Source organism: Myotis nattereri, assembly GCF_964212035.1.
Source record: "Myotis nattereri genome assembly, chromosome: 8".
Classification (NCBI taxonomy): Eukaryota; Metazoa; Chordata; class Mammalia; order Chiroptera; family Vespertilionidae; genus Myotis; species Myotis nattereri.
This window is the reverse complement of record NC_138083.1, coordinates 11,547,619-11,568,684: the sequence shown is the minus strand read 5'-3', so window position 1 is coordinate 11,568,684 and position 21,066 is coordinate 11,547,619. Positions and strand designations below refer to the sequence as shown.

General features: G+C 52.7%; 1 protein-coding gene across 4 annotated transcripts in view; it reads right to left on the bottom strand.

Moving 5' to 3' along the window:
• The window catches only part of NFATC2 (nuclear factor of activated T cells 2), a gene marked incomplete at both ends in the record, with an annotated part of 147,524 nt that overhangs the window by 125,820 nt on the left and 638 nt on the right, over positions 1-21,066 (bottom strand). For 2 of the 4 annotated variants that reach the window (XM_081097126.1, XM_081097127.1), the window contains one exon: positions 9,930-10,059. The exons of the other annotated variants lie outside the window; for them this stretch is intronic. In XM_081097126.1, coding sequence (XP_080953252.1) covers positions 9,930-10,059 — 130 coding nt within the window. Of the gene's footprint in view, positions 1-9,929; positions 10,060-21,066 lie in introns of those variants that run through there. 4 annotated transcript variants of the gene reach the window in all.

Sequence of the window (21,066 nt, the reverse complement as noted above, 5' to 3'; positions counted from 1 at the left end):
CCATGGCAATGGAGCGATGTCACCCGTTGCGGGTGTCAGACCCGCAGCCCTCCTTCTTGGGATCACACAGGTACACAGCCCCTTCCTGTAATCTTTACAGTCACTTCTCTGCGCCCTCATGTAGCGTCCCCCTTTGGCAGGCATGCCCCAGCAGGCTTGCTTTCGTAAGGACCTTTATAAATCCTGGGCTCCGAGGGCACTTTCTTCCCTTCAGAAAGCTCACCCAGGCAGGGCTCCACGAACATGACATGCGACGGGCCGGCTTTCAGAAACGCATCTTGGTGACGAAGACAGGCCCCGCTGAGAAAACGCTTTCCCCAAACCTCAGACTAGGGCGCAGGAAGGGTCCCAAATGCTAATTCGGGAAAAGCAATTTCTCTGCTCCGCTTGTAGCTTACAGTCTGCTTTTGATACATTTCTTTTGCAGAGGACAACACAAGCATTAAAAGTCACAGGCAAGGGAAACAAAAGAAAAATAAACAAATGGGACTACATCGAACAGAAAACTTGCACAGCAAAGGAAAGCATCAACAAAACAAAAAGACAACCCACCGAATGGAACAACATATTCGCCAGTGATACGTCTGATAAGGGGCTACTATCCAAAACTTATAGAGAACTTATAAAACTCAACACCCATAAAACCAAACAACCCAATTAAACAACGGCAGAGGCCCTGAATAGACACTTCTCCAAACAGGACATACAGATGGCCAACAGACATATAAAAAGATGCTCAACATCACTAATCATCAGAGAGGTACCATTTAAAACCACAATGAGGCATGTGAGGTGATGCCTCACACCTGTCAGAATGGCTGCCATCAATAAATCCACAAATGACAAGTGCTGGCCAGGATGTGGAGAAAGGGGAACCCTCGTGCACTGCTGGTGGGAATGCAGTCTGGCGCAGCCACTGTGGAAAGCCGCGTGGAGTTACCTCAAAAAACTAAAAATGGAACTGCCATATGACCCAGCGATTCCACTTCTGGGAATATATCCAAAGAAACCCAAAACACTAATTCAAGAGAATATATGCACCCCTGTGTTCACTGCAGCATTACTCACAATAGCCAAGATCTGGAAGGAGCCCAAGTGCCCACCTACAATAATAAAAGTGTAATATGCTAATTAGACCGGATAGCCGAACGACCTTCTGGAAGACCTTCCGGACAAAGTCGGGGCTGTGAGGACTGAGCCCCCTGCACGAATTTCGTGCATCGGGCCTCTAGTCGGTAGATGAGTGGGTAAAAGAACTGTGGTACATTTACACATTGAAATACTATTTTGCCTAAAATGAAGAAAATCTTACCCTTTGAGACAGCATGGGTAGACCTGGAGAGCATTATGCTAAGTGAAAGAAGCCAGTCAGAGAAAGACAAGTACCCTATGATCTCACTTATATGTGGAATTTAATGAACAAAATAAACAAACAAAATAGAAACAAATTCATAGATACAGAGAACAGACTGACAGCTGTCAGGGGAGGCTGGGTGAGAAAGGTGAAGGGGTTAAAAAGAAAAGAACAAAACAGAACTCACAGACACAGACAACAGTATGGTGATTACCAGAAGGCCAGGGGGGTGGGGGAGCTAGCAGAGGGTTAAGGGGGGGATACATGGTGATGGAAGGAGACTTGGCCTGGTGGTGAACACACAATTCAATATACAGGTGATGTATTAGAGAACTGTACATCTGAAACCTATATAATTTTATTAATTAATGTCACCCCAGTAAATTCAATAAAGATTTTAAAAATTAAAAGTCCAAGGCACTGGACTAAATATTTAATTTTAGATCTAAATGCCAGTTTATAGGAAATGCAAGGGACAGTGGAGCATGTTAAGAGACACCACAGAGATGCCACTGGCAAAATCCAGACTGTGGGCAACTGCGCAAGAAAAAACCTTTTTCTTCAAGAAATAAAGGGCAAGAAAACAGACTGACGGGGCTTTTATAGAATAAAAGAGCCGGAATGGCCATGTTAACCAAATACAATGTGAGGGTTTTGTCTGGATCTGGGTTCAAACAAGTTAACCATTAAAAAGATACTTGTGCCCTGGCCAGGTAGCTCAGTTGGTTGGAGCATCGGCCTGCACACCAAAAAGTTTCGGGTTCAATTCCTGGTCAGGGCACATGCCTATATTGTGGGTTTGACCCCCAGTTGGGGCCCATATGAGAGGCAACCGATTGATGTTTCTTTCTCTCTCTCCTTTTCTTAAAAAAAAAAAAAAAAAAAAAAAAAAATTTAATAAAAACATATCCTCAAGTGGGGATTTTTTTAAAAAAAGATACTTGTGGGCAGGGAATTTGAACCCTGGACATTTGAAATTAAGTAACTGTTCTTTTTCAGGTTTGATAGTGCCATTTGATTTTTCTCGTTATCTTTGAGAGCTGCATACTAATGTATTCATTAGAAAATATGATGCCATCTGGAATCTGACGTAGAGTTACTGGGGCGAGGGGCACGGAGAAGTGAGATCGACCTCATGCTGGTAGCTGCTGAAACACGGGAGATAATTTTCCCGATATGCCTGTTTTGGAAGAAGCTCATGCTAACAGTTCAAGGGAGTCAGAGGCGGCTCCTCTTGCTTTGGGGGCACCCTGTGGGCTGTGCTCCAGGTGGGGAAGCAGACGCAGCCCTGACCCATCCCGGGAAGAGCCCCGGGTGGAGTCTCACCTTCTTCCCTGAGCTCAATTTGGGAGCAATCGGCAAAAAAGCAAACCTCCCAGCAGCCTGGGGAAGCGGGTTTGGCCCGAGCCCTGAGGAGCCTGGCTGCTTCCTGTGCTGGGGCGGGAGGCAGGAGGAAGTCCCTCTGCGGGGGAAGCCGCAGGCATCCATCGCGCTCGCTGCCTCTCCAGGCTGCATCTTCCCGCCCCGGCTCAGGGGGCTCAGGGGCCGTGGGGACCAGCAGGACACCTGGGGAGGCCCCGCCATCCTGAGAGGCAGCACCGCACTGGGCCCCTCCCAGCCCTGGAGTCTGGACCACCCAGAAGCCTCTGCAGCCAGCAAGCTCTGGGCCAAGGCAGGGCCACGTGAGGGTTTCAAGTCAGAACAACGTGCCGCCTGCGGAAGTGAGATAAGTCGCTGTAGCACCGACCAGCACGCGGCCGATGGCTCCTCTGCAGTGACAGCCAGCCTCTTCCTTCTGGACCCTTTTCTCCTAAGGCGCGGGATTCATCAAAGGCTGCGGCAAAGACTCTCTCTCCTCCGAGGAGTCAGTGCCCTGGGGAAGTCAGGACACCTCCAAGTTCCTCAGCGCCCCCCAGGGCCCAGCATCTACCCAGCCCAGCGCTGACACGTCAATCACCTCGCCTCCTAGAAACTCCCCTCAGCCCCAGTGAGCGCTGCCATCCCCACCCCCATTTCACAGGTGAGAAAACAGCCCGGAGAATCGGAATCACGTGCCCGTAGGCATACATCCCGCCAGGAAGGAGCTGTACAGCTTTGCGCCCACCTACTTGGCAATTAGTTATTGCCAGCTTGGTAAGGTTGGGGACTTCTGCTTGGCCAAGGTCATGCAGAGAGAAGGCAACCAAGTCAGAATTGCCAGCCAGGACCTTCCTATTTCAGATGGGGCGGTCTGACTTGCCCAGCCAATGGCCTTCGGAGTTGGGGGAACATGTTGGATCCCCAGTTGGGGCCCAAACGTTTTTGCTGCATTTTTTTAAAGATTTTTTAATTGATTTTTAGAAAGAGAGGAATGGAGAAGGAGAGAGAAACACTGATGTGATGTGAGGTATCTATGGGCTGTCTCCGGCACACCCCCCACCAGGGATTGAGCCCACAACCCAGGGCATGTGCCCTAACCAGGAATCCAACTGGCAGCCCATTGGTGCTAGAGACAACGCCCAACCAACTGAGCCACACCGGCCCTAGCTTTGCTCCATGTTTTATAATGAAGATAGTCCCATCAGAAGAGCAGCAAACATGCAACTGATAATTATGTAAGCATCAAATGGAAAGGGTGAACGCACCCCAGGCTTCTGTCCTTGGGCTCCATCAAAGCTGGAGTTGGTGACTTCTGGCTGAGCTGCAGTGCGGAGAGCAGGGACTCGGGACCCCAACAGCCTGGCTTCAAGGCCTGGTCTGACACCACTGCACGGCTCTCGGCCAAGTTCACGGACCCCCAGTGACTCCATTGGTCTGGGTCTGGCTGGAAGATTCGAATGTGCGGCCGGGGCTGAGAGCCACTCGCCACCAATACCGCATTTTTCAAACTTATTCAATCCCATCGCCTCAAAGGCCCAGGGAGCCTTGGGAACCAACCCAAATAACACTGCTTTAAGGTGTAAGGGCCTCCGTTCCCCCATCAAGGTGCAAGGCCACCTTAGGAACAGGGGGCTTTTCATCTGGACACCAGGATGCACATGTTCAATAGTGAAGAATGCTCAAGGCAACCTTCTCCCCATTCCCTCCGCCTCCCCGACATCCTGGGCCTCCCTGCCCCTTCCCGGCGGCACCTGGAGACACTATTTATACACGCAGGCTTAGGAAGGCCTGTCCTTAACTTGACTCATACGACGTCTCTGAATGTCACGTCAGGGAACCTGCTTGCTTAGCGTAGAACTCTATTTTTAGTAAGCACACACACGCGCACACACACAGGAAAAAAAACCCATGATACTATATCCCAGCACCTCATTTGTCCCTATTTGTTTACCAGGCTGTGTCTCGCAGAGGCCCAGGCAGGGCAGGACCACATCCAATTTGTCTCCATACCCCCCACAGGGCCTAGCACCAAACAAGCATTCGGGGAGTGTTTGCTGAGAGAATGAGGTTTTAATTGTCCCCTGTGAGGGGGTTGAGAGCAGGTGTTCCTGAGTTGAAGTGCAGGCGACACTAGGGAATGGGCTATGGCAGGGACTGTGACTCTCCCTGAAAATGGTATACACGGCAGTAAGCCCCGGTCCGGGTTGCTCAGTGGTTAGAGCGTCAGCCCGTGCACCAAAGGGTCTTGGGTTCGATTCCTGGTCAAGGGGACGTACCTGGGTTGCAGGTTCAATCCCCAGCCCCCATCGGGGTGAGTGAGGGAGGCAACCAATCAATGTGTCTCTCTCACATCGATGTTTCTCTCTCTTTCTCTCCCTCCCCACCCCTTCCTCCCTTCCATTCTCTCTAAAAATCAATGGAAAAAATATCCTCGGTGAGGGTGAACAACAACACCCAAATAAAAAGGCACTGGCGGGCAGAGCAGACTGGGACGGGGGGGAAGGGAAGGGTGTAATATGTGCTCGTGTGCTCCGACAGTGTGTGTGCATATAGGACCTGTGGCTTTTATCGGCTTGTTAAAGGGCTGTGGCCCAGAGAGTTTAAGGATCACCAGAATAGACTTTACGAGCAACAACCGGGAGTCTGTTGTCCTTTCCAAAAGGGCAAAGTCGGAGACACATGCATTCGCTTAGCAGGAATCAAAGCCGGGATGTGCCGGGTGCACCGAGGCCGACCAGCAATGAGCACTCCCAACATGTCAGTCCCAGAGGAGGGCTGGGCCCTCTGGAGGTGACTAGGGATTCCCAGCACCCATCCGTCTCTCCCCACGTGTTATGGTGGGAGAAGTAAGAATTCACTGAACTCACAAGCACACACAGGAATCAAACTTCTGCTCTATCTGACAGCCAAACACACCTCTCCCTTCTAAGGCTGGGTCAGGAGCCCTGTCTCCATTCAGTCTGTTAACGATGAACTTCGCTATCTCCCTCAGTAGAAAAAAGTAAAGAATCTAGTTGGCAAGCCTCTAGGCCAGTGATGGCGAACCTATGGCACGCGTGTCAGAGGTGACACGCGAACTCATTTTTTTGGTTGATTTTTCTTTGTTAAATGGCATTTAAATATATAAAATAAATATCAACAATATAAGTCTTTGTTTTATTATAGTTGCAAATATCAAAAAATTTCTATATGTGACACAGCACCAGAGTTAAGTTAGGGTTTTTCAAAATGCTGTCACACCGAGCTCAAAAGGTTCACCATCACTGCTCTAGGCAAATAAACTTGAAAATTCTAGATAGATGAAAAGGATCATTCCTTTGAAAGATACAGTTTACCAAAACTGACTCCAGTAGAAATAGACAGTGTAGACCAGCGGTTCTCAACCTGTGGGTCACGACCACTTTGGGGGCCAAACAACCCTTGCACAGGGGTCGCCTAAGTACATCCTGCACATCAGGTATTTACATTACGATTCATAACAGTAGCAAAATTACAGTTATGAAGTAGCAATGAAAATAATTTTATGGTTGGGGGTCACCACAACATGAGGAACTGTATTAAAGAGTCGTGGCATTAGGAAGGTTGAGAACCACTGTTGTAGACGGACTACTTCCCACAGAGACAAGAAGAAAGTGGTCATGGAATCACCCCATAAAAAGACACTAGGTCCAGATGACTTCCCAAGGGAATTCCATCACAACCTTAGAAACTGAGTAGTCCCAACAATACATTGTTACTGAGCACAGAAACCAAAAGATACTTATACCTAATAACACACAAATAAAGGACATTACAGACCAGTATGACTCATGAATACTGCTGAAAGAAGTCTTAAATGTTGTCAAACCCATGCAGGTCCCACCACCATAAGAAAGTAAGACATAGTAACCAAGTGAATATTTCCATGTAAGTCAACATAGGATAGATCTAAGAAGAATAAAATCGTATTTTTCTATAGATGCTAAAAAGTTTGTGATGTAATTCAACTCCCATTCCTAAACACAACTCTCAAGAAAATAGGAATGGATGGACACTTCCTTGACATAATTAAAAGGAAACACCTCCGTCCTGAAGCCAACGCTAGAGACACCCCTGCTGGGGTTGGAAACAAGGACAGTGCCCAGCATTTCTCTGACTCTGCGCTTGCTCCTGAAGATATCAGACAATGCCATTGGACAGGAGAAAACAATCAGAGGCTGCAGCTCAGGGAGGGCAGGGGCCAGGTCTTGTTCTTATTATATCCCCAGGGTATAACTCAGTAGTCAGTTGGATGAGTAAATGAACACTGGCTCACATTCACTGAGCAACTGTATTAACAAAACCAAGGGTTTAACACAATGCTAGTAGCCAATCACACTGTTGATTGTTTTAAGTGGACAAACAACCTTATGAGGTAAGTATTATGACTTCAGCCATTTGACTGATGGGCAGAGGTCCAGAGACGGTAAATGACTTGCCCAAGACCGCTGTCGGTAAACGTCTTGCATTCCAGCCTTGCCATGGTGCAGGGCACCTTCCAAACTGGTTACATGTGTGTCCCATCCAGTGAGGGAACAAGGCCCCTCCAGAATGTCGGCTCTGGAGCAGGACGCCAGGTTCATATTTCAGTTCTGCTGTTCACCTGACGTGCTGAGAAGATTCCTTCCCGTTTCTGTGCCTTAGCGTCCTCCTCTGTAAATGAGGGTGCCAATCGTGCCCACCTGCCGGGGTTGGAGGAGTTACTACAGGAGCTAATAAACAGCGGCTACATGCTAAGCTTCCATAAAATGAGCCCAACGTCCCCCAAATTCCCTAGTACTTCACCAATTTCTGATGTCTGTCCCACCAGCAGTCCTTCTCCTTCCTTGGTTCTTGCCAAGCTCGCGCCCAGAGTGAAGGATAACACCTCACATGCATCCCCATTATACTGTCACCCGGGACAAAGCTCAACAGCAAGAGAAGGGCCAGTGTTGGCCCGTGGGGAGTGCCACCGTGCAGAAGCAGGGAGAGGGGACCCCTGTCCACATCTGGGTGAGCCAGAGCCTGACCCACATCTGGGTCAGCTCACGTCAGCCTCTCCAGGTTCCCTTCTAGCCATGACGTCTCCGTGCTGCCTACTTCCCGGCAAGGTGTGCCTCTTTTACAGACTCCAGAGCACAACCCCTCATCCTTTAAGTCGGTGGCACACTGTAACTTCTTTCCAAAGAGCACATGTTGGAAAGGAGTAACTTGACAATGGAGAACCCAGAGAGATGCTACCTTGGCCAGGTGACCGAGGTCAGCATCAACGGCGATAAGTCATGTTGATACCTAGTGAGGATGTGACAGAAATGGTCACTCCCTCTATGGTCTTCCTCCCCAAAACTCATAGCCCCTGCCTAACCACGAGAAGAACATGAGAAAGACCCTAATTGTGGGACATTCAGCAAAACACCTAATCAGTGCTCCTCAAAATTGTCCAGCTCTGAGAAACAGGGACAGTCTAACCTGAATAGAGGATGGACTTTAGGTCATAATATTTATCATCACTGGTTCATTCATGATAACAATACTCATACATACTAATGTAAAATATTAATACTATGGGAAACTGGATGCTGGGTATATGGGAACTCTGTCTCATCTTTACAATTTTTCTGTAAAAATAAAACTGTTCCCAAAAAATAAATTTTATTTTTTTAAAAAACACAGATTTCGGGGGTTCACTGTGGTCATTTGGACACCCATCTGGCGGCCACCAAGTCCCACTGCCAAGAAAAACTATAAAAGGCACCTCCCATTAGATTTGGCTGGGAAACTATTTCCCCGGAAATCACCCCCTGCCAAAAAAAAAAAAAAGTTAGCTGATTGTGAATCTGGGAGGGGTGTATTAGTTCCCTGCAAAACATGACTTTAATCTTAACGAACAGAAAGACCACTGATGCTAGAGGGATCATTTGCAGATTCTTAATCGTATCTTTTCAAAGCAAAGGATGGGCTCCAGATTGCAACTCAAGAAGACTGGTCTCTCTTGCCGGCTAATTATTTCCATCTCCAGCCAAAATATGGGATAATTACTAATTACCGTCTTTACTTGGGGACCCCTGAGGTCGAAGCAAGCCCCTCACCTAAGGTGGCCAGTGAAGAGACATGGAAGGGAAGGGAAAACTTCTCATTCACCTGCCTAACAAGCATCTGGGGGCAGGAGGGCGGGGGGGGGGGGTAGCAAGTCCCACCCTCCACCCACCACCCCCACAGTCCAGGTTCCTGAAAAGGCCGCCTACACAAACCAGCCAGCACAACCCTGCCTGACTCTGCAAACAGCAACGCCCCCACCACCACCCCCGCATCTGGAAGTCACCAGCAAGCCTGCCCCTAAGGCTTCAACAAGTATTGGCTGGGCTGGGCTGTCAAAATCAGGAAGCCTGGTTAGATTTTTTGTTTTTTTCCAAGACAACCTGCTAACCAGAAAAATACAGTGAGGTTGGGTGTGCGGCCTCCTCCTCCTCCTGATGAAGGCTCCTGTTAAGCGTGTGAAGTGACAGCCCAGCCCGGGCCGCCCAGCCCCAGCGGCAGAGGCACTTGGAGGCAGACTGACAGGGGCTGCCCCACCCCGGCCCCCTCCCAGCCCCAGCATCCATTGTGACTGTGGGGTGCTGATGGCTTGAACAAGCGCCCACTGATCCCTGGGGTGACTGGCAAAGGCAGCAGCACCACCCAGGGAGGAAATGGGCCGGCCTCCTGACGGCGAAGTCAAACCACACTTGAGCATTAGACACAGACAGCCTCTTCCTTAGTTTCAACACCAAGTGCCCAACAAGCCCTCTCAGCCTCCGGTGCCTGCAGGGGAGGCGATCTGCTTTCACCTGCCTGATCCTGAGGTTCAGGGCCACCTCCTTGGGCACCCGCCCCCTCCCCCTACCTCCATTCTCCGCTCCCTCCCCTCCTCCCTCCAAAGGCAACCCAATCGCTGGGCTACCCAGCAGCGGTCGCTGCGCCCCCTGCCACCACCTTCTGCCGCCCCTCCCACAGGGAGGCCATGGGAATTGGAAACTGACACCCTATGGGGCAAAGTGAGCCGACCGCCCCCTCAGGGTGGCAGCAGTCCCTGGCCTCGTGCCCTCCCTCTCGCCTCCTTGGGGAGAGGCACCCCTCACCGAGCCCCCAGAAGAGTGACAGCTGGAGCAGAGGGGCCCTGGCCCTCGCCCCAGGCCAAGCCCCTACTGGGGGGCCAGGCCCGGGGGGAGCCTCCACCGACCTTCGAGGGGGTTCAGATAGTCATAGTTGAAGAGGATGGAGAAGTCCAGCTCCTCCTGGGGGCTGCCCCCCGGCTCGGGGCCCAGGGCGCCCCCGCCGTCGGGGTCCGGCTGCGGTTCTGGGGCTTGCATGGCGCGCGAGGCGGCGGGCGCGCTGCGGGCCGGGGCGAGGGCGGGCGGCTTTCTCCCGGGCCTGGCCGGGGTGCCAGGTGCAGGAAGCGGGCGGAGCGGCGGGCGGAGCGGCGGGGTCACTGTCCTCGCGGGAGGGACGCCGGGTCGGGGATGGCGCGCCGGGCTCAGCGGGTCTGGACGCGCCGGGAGCCCAGCAGCGCAGCGGCGCGAGCTTCCTGCTCCGGAGGCACCTGTTGCAGCCCCGGGAGGGGGAGGCGGGGACAGGGCGGCCGGGCCGGCGGGGGCGGGGCGCCACCCAGGCCGGGGGAGGGGGGAGGGGGGAGGAGGGAGGGAGGGAGAGGCGGGTGGCGGGGCTGGCCAGCGCCCTAGGGAGGAGGCCGCCCGCCCGCCCTGGCCCCGAGCTCAGGCACGCGCTGGCGCCCCTGCCATCCACCCTCCCGGGGGGTGAGCGCGGCTGGCCCTGGGCGACCCAGGAGCCCGGGCAGAAAGCTGCTGCCACTAAGTTTTGCCCCGTGTGACCAGCGGATCCGGGCTTTCCCGCTTTTCTTCTTCGGGGGGCAGATCTGTGACTCCTTGTGCCTCTGTGTGCCCACAGCGTGGAGTGCTGCCCACCTAGCGTTGTCACCTGCATGCCCCTAGCTCCGTATTCCGGGGCCTGGGAAAGACTCATCCTCCGAGCACAAGCCCCACCTAGACCTCCTGGCCACCTATCGCGCCAGGCACCCAGCATGAAGGGGACCCAGCCCTGGAGAAGCTCTGGTCCTGCTGGGGGGAGAGCCACGAAGGAGATAAACAGGGAACAAAGATGGTCCCCTGTGAGGCGCCAGGAGAGACCTCACCAGGGCTGTGGGGTAATGACTGGGGCTGGGAGGATCAGTCATTTCTGTGGTCACGGTGGGCCTCTCTGGGAAGGTGTCACTGGGGCGAACCTGGCTGATGGGTGGAGCTGGGGGAAGAGTGTTCAGCAGTGGAAACCCCCCAAAAAGCAACAGCCAGCAGGAGCTGGGCGTGTTGCAGGCTGAGCACGGAGGGCAGGGCAGCTGGGGGTTGGGGGTGGGGGGGGAGCACAGGCCGCGGGTAGCAATACACCTGAGTGCTTGTTCAGAGCAGATAGATGGGCAGGCCCCTCACTGGAGCTCCTGATTCCAGGAGTCTTGAGAGGAGGCTCAGGGGTGTGTGTTTGTAAGCAAGCATCCCAGGTGAATGTTAGGGACGGGGACATAGAGGAAGCACAACCTCAAAGCCCAGAACCAGCCCCAGACCCAACCCCCAGGGGCTCTTAACCCAGGCTCCACATTAGACTCACCTGGAGCGCTGTTCACACCAGAGACCAGCTATGATCAGAATGTTTGAGGGTGGGGCCTGGGCCTCCGGGTTTTGTAAAAGCTCCCCGGAGCCTTCCAATGTGTGGCCAGGGGTGAGAAGCCCCGGTTTAAACTCAAACTCCATTCCAGGGGCCTGGGCCTGGCTCGGGACTCACCAATTTTCGGAGTCTTGGGAAGTGATTTCTGACTCACAATATAAAGAAATCCCTGATTTGTTCCTAACCACAAGCACAGCTCTCCTGGGAGTGCCCAACAAGCATCTAGGAGGGGCTAAATGTAGGTGGGGGAGGGGAGATGACGCAGGCTAACACCGATAGAAGTATCTAGAACAGTGGTTCCCAACCTTCCTAATGCTGCGACCCTTTAATACAGTTCCTCATGTTGTGGTGACCCCCAACCATAAAATTATTTTTGTTGCTACTTCATGACTGTAATGTTGCTACTGTTATGAATCGTCATGTAGATATCTGGTATGCAGGATGTATTTTCATTGTTACAAATTGAACATAATTAAAGCATAGTGATTAATCACAAAAACAATATGTAATTAATTATATATGTGTTTTCCGATGGTCTTAGGCGACCCCTGTGAAAGGGTCGTTCAACCCCCAAAGGGGTCGCGACCCACAGGTTGAGAACCGCTGGTACAGAAGAAGGTGGATTCTCTCTGCCCTAATGACAACACCCGAAGTCCGGACCCCGAAATTTGGTCAGAGATAAACCAGGAACAAGCCTGCCTTGTGCTGTAGACCAGGAGGAAGCCTGGTGTCGCCCTCACATGCCCCATCTCCCCACTCCTAATGGGTAAATGCCTCCACTCTCCTGGTCCCGGATGGAGTCTGCCTACCCAGAAGCCCATTCCCCCTTCTCCCAATAACAGCACTCCATGGTGTTCCTTTGGGAAGCTGCTTGGTTCTAGCTAAATACAAATATCTAGGAGTACCGCCCCCACCCCCCAGCCCCAATGCAGGTGGCCCTGAGTCCTGAGACCCCTTCAAGTCGGTCCCTTCCCCCTATTGGTATAAAGCTCATTTTTATCTACAGCCTGAACTTCGCCCCTAAAATTTGGGCTCAGACACTGCACTGTCCACCCAACATCTCCCTTTGGGTATCCAACAGGTACCTCAGAGTGGATGTGACCCACCAAACACAATTATCTTCTGAAACTTCTCCCATGTCCCCAGCTCAGATATCACCCGAGAGTTCAGCCAGTTCTTCGACCAAACACCAAGGAGTAACCCTGGCTTCCTCTCCTCTTCACCCACGTGCAAACCCTCAGCAATTCCAGGCAGCCCCATCTTCACAGTGGAACCCAAACCCAACCCTTTATCACCAACTTCACCGCCTCCCTCCCACCCCAGTCAACCCCAGTCCCATCATCTCTCACCTGGCCACTGCGGGAGCCTCCGGCCTGGGCTCACTACCGCATCTGCCCTTGAGATGCTTTAAAACAGACATCCCGTAAGCCCTCCCATGGCTTCCCATCTATTTTAAAGTTAAATACAAACACCTGGCCCGCCGGCTCTGGGAAGCTGCCTCCCCCTCGCCCCCCAGCTCTCCTAGGTATCCTGTCGTTGTCCCCTTCTCTTACTGCCTCTGCCACCTGGGTCGTCGAGCTGCGTTCTACTAAAAGCCAGAACCCAAATCAAGGTGTGGGATGCAGGAAGATGCGCCATGTGACAGCAACACAAGTCACAGGTCTGCAGGAGTTCGGCCACACCCACCCTGCAGTCACAGAGGGTGGGCAAAAGTAGGTGTACAGTTGTTTGTATGGAAAATAACACAATACTTAATAAATAATAATAATACAGAATAAACTCTGTTTCCTGTACTCACAACTGTAAGCATACTTTTGCCCACCCCGGTATTATGTTTGATCTGCCCTGTAATTTTTTAATCTGAACTAACATTGTTTAATTAGATTTCATATAAAAGTTAACATTTGCAATGTCTCGTAATAAGTGGGAAGATCTGGCCACGGCAGCAGGCCCGCGTCACGTGGAGCTGAGCAGAGGCCACCCCTTCAGATGAGTCCGTGGCTCTCAGGGCCCCACACACCCCGCCCCGCTCCCCCCCCTGTGTTCCCATGAGCCCGCGAGCTTGAGACCCTGATCTCCAGGCTCTTGACTCCTTTCACGGGATTTGTTTCTCCTTTTCGTTCCTTGTGGAACTAATATTTAATAAGGGGACATGGTCAGCAAACTCCCCTCTCCCTGAGACTGCTGTCCTTGCCTGTCATTACACAGGAGGTGCCAACACCCACTGAGCAGGGGGGGGGGGGGGGCCCTATCTCTGTTGCAGGGACCTAGACAGGAAATGCTGAGCCAAAGCCCCAAGGGCAGGCGCGGAGGCTGGTCAGTTAGGGCCCAGCGCATTGGCGAGTCTTGTCCACCCCACAACTCTCTCTCAAACCTCCGCCTTCATGCTGTCCCCACTGTCACCCTCTGTCACCCAGGCTGGCTTCCTAAATGCCCGCACCCCCCAGTACCACGTGTCTGCCCCATCTCTGTTCTCTCTCTTGCGGGGGGTCTTTGCAGACTCTGACATCTGCGTCAGTTTCACAGTCTTTGAAATCAGGGAGTGATTTCAGTCAATGATGGGACTGGGATGACTGGGGCGGGAGGGAGGGCGGTGAAGTTGGTGGTAAATGGTGGGGTTTGGGTTCCACTGTGAAGGTGGAGCTGCCTGGATCTGACGAGTTGTGAGGACAGTGAAGTAACAGTGAAAATGGCAGTCAAGATGAACAGACCGCTGAGAAGGCCGCAGACATGCTCTGTGTGCCCCCAGGTGTAAGGATCCCTGTCGTCCCCCACGGAGGCACGGAGGAGGCTGTGTTACTTCTGTAAGTCACACGTGCCACCATAGACATGGTTTTGTCCCATGCGAATCTGAGACTCATTACTGAGTCACATTTTTCCTGGGCTATTAGCTAAGGGTGGATTTGCTAAGGGACATGTTTGGACCAAGATGAAACGCTCAAAAAAAGTCTTATGACTCCCAGTGATAGCAGAGGGTGAGGAGAGCTGGCACGGGGAGTCTGGGCCGGGCCGAGAGGAAGGCACGTCTGGCGTGGCTCATATTATTCACAAAATCAGTGGCATATACCCTCGGGTGTCAAAGACAGGGAACATCCCTGCAGAACTCCAGGGCTCACGGAGCGCCGCTTGAGAACTGCAAGGAGAATGCACTATGGGCTAGAAAGTACCACTTGTCACCTCCTCCCCACCCAGGCCCCAGCCACCATCATTTCCTGCCTGGGCCACTGCAACAGCCTCCCACCAGCACTCACTCTCACCTGCCTCCAGGCTGCTCTGCACTCAGTGGTCAGTACAACCCACAGGCTCCCGCCCCTGCTGCTTAGAATCCCCCAGTGCCCACCCCACCCCCCATTGCCCTGAGAATGGACTGCCAACTGCTCACAAGACCCTGCACGATCCTGCTCTGGCCTGTGTCCATGATCTCATCTCCCGTCACAATCCCTACCCCCGACCCCTGCCTTTTCTGTTCCAGCCACGCGTCTCCTTGCTGGTCACTGACTATCCGAAGCACACCTCTCTGCTCAGGGCCTTTGCACATGCTACTTCTGCTGTGGACGCTCGTCCCCCAGACATTTTACAGGCAGCTCCCTCGCCGTCCAGAGGTCAATGAAAAAGACCTCCCTTTAGAAAGCAAGGGGCCACCCAGCCTGAATTAGCAATCCCTGCTGCTCTGGGTTGACCTGTGTCCCTCCCCAAAAGGATGTTCGAGTCCTGACCCCCTTCCTGTGAGTGCGATCTTCTTTGGAAAAAGGGTCTTCGCAGATGTCAGCAAGTTAGGCTGAGGTCGTTAGCGCTCAGGACTCTCATCCAAGGACTGGGGTCCTCATGAGAGGACAGGAAGAGGCTGTGTGACGATGGGGACAGAGAGCGGAGTGATGCACTGACAAGCCAAGGAGTCACCTGAAGCTGGCAGGGCCCAGGACCTCCCCTCCACAGCCTTCAGAGCCCACATGGCCTGCCGACACCTTCATTTCAGACTCAGAGCCTCCAGAACTGAGAGAAGAGATTGCTGTTGTTTCAAGCCACCCGGTTTGTGGTAATTTGTGACGGCAGCCACAGGAAGCAAGTACACCCACCTACCACACACACACACACACACACACACACACACACACGCACATTCACATGAATATGCCAAGTCATTTGCATATGACTCTTCTCCTATTTCAGTCCCTTAGGTTTAACAGCATTTGAAATCATCTGGGCTTTCCCTGGGCTCACTCGCTCGGTGTCTGCCGAGTGAGGGCCGACTGTCCCGGCCACCACGCTCTCCCGGCACCTTGCACAGGAACTGGCACACAGCGGATGCTCTAACATCGCTGATGAAGACAAATGCATGGTCCAGGGGGCTCCTAAGAGGAGGTGGGAGTGAGCTGGGCCCTGAAGGACGATGTGCAAAGGGGAGGGGGAGCCCCGGGGGGAAGACAGGCACAGGCCAGGCGCGGGAGCCAGGGGGAGCAGTGTCGTGTGTGAGAGGAAGTGGGGCAGGCACAGACCCCTCTGAGTGCCGCCAGTGCCGGGAGTGCACCTGCTAGCCCAGTGATGGCGAACCTACGACACGCGTGTCAGAGGTGACACGTGAACTCATTTTTTTGGTTGATTTTTCTTTGTTAGATGGCATTTAAATATATACACTAAATATCAAAAATGTAAGTTTTTGTTTACTATGGTTGCAAATATCAAAAAATTTATGTGACACGGCACCAGAGTTAAGTTAGGGTTTTTCAAAATGCTGGCACGCCGAGCTCAAAAGGTTCGCCATCCCTGTGCTAGACCGTCAGGCCGAGAAGCACCCAGCTGGACTTTGGCCCCGAGAGAGGCTTTGAGGAAATGGGTCCCTGGGCAGGTCCATTCCACGGAGAGACTGGATGTGGAGGGGATGGGGGCCACCAGAAGTCACTCAGTGGCCCAGAAAGGCAGGGTGGAAGGGGGACAAGAACCCCCCAACACACACACACACACACACACACACGCACACACACACACGCACACACACCACGCTCTGTGGAGGGCTGGCTGCGTTGGGGCTGCGGCCCTGTGCTCCAGCTCCTGCCGGCTCGCTGGGTGGTCCCACTGCAGGAAACAGGAGAAGCAGGACCACGGAGCCCTTAAACGCCGAGCTTCTGGCATCAGCCAGACCTGGTTCTGCCCTTGGAATGCCTTGACCACTCCCTTCTTGGTTTCCTCGTCTCTAAACAGGGATCATGTTAAACACCCGCCTCTCGGGGGTTTTGTGAGAATCCACGGACATCATTATCTGCCAAGTGTTTGGCTACAGAGGGACGTCACGTTGGGAAAACAGGTCGCCTTCTTGCCACGATCATCCGGCCCAATGGGAGCAACATGGTGGAGTGGGTGGGAGTCCAAGCTCCGAGGCCCAGCGACGTGACCTGGGGCGCGGCTGCCCCTCCCGGGGCAAGAGGGGGACAGTGCCTGTCAGGCTGGTATGAGGATTAATGAGGTGGCACACGGAACGCCCTTAGGATGGCGCCTGGCACATAGTTGGCACTCAGTCGTGGTGGCTGCTGTCATGGTCATGGTTGTTGTTTGTTGTTCTTGCCTTTGGGGGCTGATTCATCCCAGACAACAGCAGGAGAGCATGTGCCTGGTGGATGACCCAGGGAGAATTTCCGCAGCACTAGCGGGAGGTGAGTGGGGAATGTGGAAGTCAGGCCATCGTCGTGGTCTAACGGAGTGTAGGAGAGTGAGCCAAAAAGACGCCGCGGTGCTTCCAAGTTTAAGTCATTGGCCTTAAGAAGTCGGGTCGCCCTACTGTGCATCACTTATCCGTCCATCCGTCCATCCGCCAGTTAACAAAAGAGCACCCACTACATCCAGGCGCTGCCCCGGGCACTGGGGCCCCAGGGGAACACAAACACAGCCCGGACAGTCAGCACCAGTGTGATAGGGAAAGGGGAGGGCAGCTCGGGGCAGAGTCCCAGGGAACCGCCACTCCAGCCTGGGCAATCAGAGGCCCGAATTGCTCTTCTAGCAAAGGAACAAAAACAGGACCCCACCTGGCTTCTTCTAGGTAAGACACGAGATACTCACTCGTTATGTCGTGAGAACATGTACAGGAAAGTGCTTGGTAATTGCTTTCTTGCTGTTGTTGTTCATCCTCACCCGAGGATATTTTCCCATTGATTTTTAGAGAGAGTGGAAGGGATGGGGCGGGGGGGGGGGGGAGAGAGAGAAACATCGATGTGGGAGAGACACATCAATTGGTTGCCTCCTGTAAGCACCCTAAACAGGGCCAGGGATTGAGCTTGTAACCCAGGTATGTGCCCTTGACCAGAATTGAACTGGGATCCTTCAGTCCATGGGCCGATACTCTATCCACTGAGCCAAACTGGCTAGGACACTAATTGTTTGGTTTTTTTTTAGGTGGGTCCTTAATTGGGGGGGGGGGTAAATAGTGAATGAATGAATTGTACAGAAATAATGGCAGCAATTGTTTATTAAGTGAGTGATTAGAGAGTCATATTGTTTATTAAAAGATTGAAACTCTCCATAGATTGGTAAATTATTGCTGTCATTCCCCCCCCCCCCCCCCCCGCGAAGGGCCTTTGCTGTCTTGGGACCTTCCCTGTAATTCAGCAGATGAAGGGTTAAAACCTGGCACGGTAGGGGAGTCTCCTTGGACCCTGCCCCTGCTGTTCTGGATGGTCTGACACTCACTGTCAAACATATTCATGATTATTCCAGATAATATTACTATCGCTCCTTTGCACGTGGGGAAACCGGGGCACAGGGAGTGGAGGTACTAGTGAGTGGCAGAGCCAAGATCTGAACCTCTCACCAGATCTCACGCTGCTGATGTCCTGGGTTAGAATATCACCTAGAGCCCATTGGACACTCAGAAATAGAAACCCGGGCCCGGTCCTCAGGGGAAAGTCTGTAATGAAGGGGCCGGAGGAGCTTCTCTCTGGAGTCCTGAGGAGAGGGGGGGACTGGAAGGGCCCTGGGAGGGGCCTCTGGTCTGGGCAGAAACAGAAAGCGGCGCTGGCCTCACGGTTTCCTTCTGGGGGGAGTGGAAACACTGTCCTTCCCTTTCCTTGAGGCGGGGCGAGGCAAGGAGCCCTCCTGAATCATTCTATGCTCGGGCAGATCAGCGGCTGCCTCGGTTTCCCCATCTTTAACGATGATGCTGGTACCCTCCACGTCCTCCCACACTCCCCTCCTCCCCTTTCAGATATGCCAAGAAGTAACGTGGTGATTAGTGAGTTCCAGAGCATATGGTCAAGGGCCTGTGTTCGAATGATGGCTCTGGCCGGCCAGTGTGGCTCAGTGGTTGAGCATCAACCTATGAAGCAGGAGGTCACAGTTCCATTCCTCAATTCCCAGTCAGGGCACATGCCCAGGTTGCAGGCTTGATCCCTAGTAGGGGGCGTGCAGGAGGCAGCCTATCGATGATTCTCTCTCATCGTTGATGTTTCTATCTCTCTCCTCCTCTCTCTGAAATCAATAAAAACATATTTTTTAAAATAAATAAAAACAAATGATGGCTCCACCCCTTCTCCGCTGGGTAGCCCTTGGCCAGGTACTGCACCTCTCTGTGCCTCACTGCCCTCCTCTGTGCAGGAGATGACTGCACACTTAGCAACATACTTGCCCGGACACTTACACACTTAATACTTGCAAACAGGTGGGTGTGCCGCTCCCAGGCAGCGCTCACTACGCTCTTGCTCTCAGCCCCTTAGACGGCACGAGAGTTCCCACTGTGTGTGACCCTGGGCACGGCGGGCTCTCACTGTCCCCAGTCGTCAGATAACAATAACATCGCATGTGTGTTAACCGCATGTTAAGCATCGACATTAGCATTTTCCGTGCGTGATTTCACAGGATGTTTATAACCACCCTGTGAGGTCCACATGATCCTCTCTCCCTTTTGCTGATGAGGAGACTGAGGCTTTGCAGCCATCATCTTAGCCCAGCCTGTCTCACTACGAAGCCCCAGAAAGTTAAAAAGCACGGGAGAGGTTTGAAGCGCTGCATCTCTTCAGCAACGTTGTGTTGCAAAATCCAGTTTCTGTATCAATGTAAGTTACTGTTTTGCAACTTCCATGGGAATAGCAGCTAACATTTATCGAGCACTGACTATGCGCATGGCATCCCTATTATTGGCCCCATTTTACAGATGTAGAAACTGAGGCACAGAGAGGTTAAGGCACTTATCCAAGATCACACAGTGTGAGGTGGCCAAACAGAAATTCTAATGCAAGCAGAAGGCGGGGAGCTCCAGTCTGGGAGTGAACAGAGCTCATGCTGGATGTGTTTATTCCTGAAATACTTTCCATCATCCCACTTCAGATAAAACTGAACACACCTCTTTCAGATCTTCAGTGTTTCCCAGAGCCTTGACCCAAAGCTGCCCAGCAAGGTCAGTATTTTCCTGCCATGCAAATATTTCTATTCGCTATTCACGGCCCCACCCATCTGCATGCACACTTCAGGTCTGTCCCTAAGCTCCTCCCTCTGCAGGGCACGGTGGAAGCATCTCTCACGCCAGCTCTTTGATGCCTGGAATCGCATTCTGTGTGCCCAGCCGCCTCGGAATGCCGAGTGTGGTTCGCTGGGAACAATGCCGTGCCCTGTCTCCCACATGTGCACACACACACTGGCACGCACATTCTCACTATCCCTGCACACACGAGCGTGGGCTGGGAGGGAGGCAACGAGCACACGCAAGATACACGGACCTCAGCACCTTGAGAGAGGGGCAGGTTCATCAACCTTGAGCAGAGGTGGAGCAGCTCCAACAAAATGTGAGGCTTGTATTAGATCAGAGTCCATCAGAAGCCCCGCTTCTCTTCCAAACTTGCGCTCTCTCTCTCTCCCCCCGCCCCCTTGCTCTCCTCCTTTCCAAATAGAGCTCCGTTTGGCATTGGTTTTCCCCCCACCCCCACCATCACAACATCAAGCACTCTCTGGGTATGTGTGACGGCCAAAACCAGTTCATATCCTTAACCATCAGTTACCTGCCTGAGACCATCGCTTTTACAGGTGATGCAGTATTAGTAAAATGTGTTTGCCATCATGGCACATGCTTGACCACTAGCAGAGGCCAGGATAAGCTGGTACCAGTTAAAACGCTGAAAGTGCAACTCAGCTAGAACTATGTGCCATGGAGGCAAAGCACACCATTTACCCAACCCAAGGCACTTGGCCTCACTCTGGTTTAAAAAAAAAAAAGCTCAAAAAACCCTCAGGTTTATTTACTGAAATTGTCATTTCTTCCCCCCCAGAACTTTAATCAGCCACGCGGAGCACAAAACCTACATTCAACTCTGATTTTATGACACCAGGCTAACTCCTCCCACGCGTATTTATTTCACTTAACTCTTGCAGCCCTGCCCGCAGGGCACTGCCCCCACCGCGGGCAGGGCTGGCCTGGGAGCAACGCGCTGCATTGCCTGGTCTCCACTCCTCAAGCCCCACGCGAGGGTACAGCCCACACACCTCGCCGCCAGGACAGACGGCAGATTTTCATATCATATTCTTATACGTTAAGCCCCTCCCGTCAGATCCAAGGAGTATGATTCCAGGGCTAAATCCAAGAGAAGGGAAAGAGGCAGAAATACAGAAAGCAGAGTGTAACCAGATCGCAAAACAAACTGATGGTACACTGCACTTTAAAGGGGGAG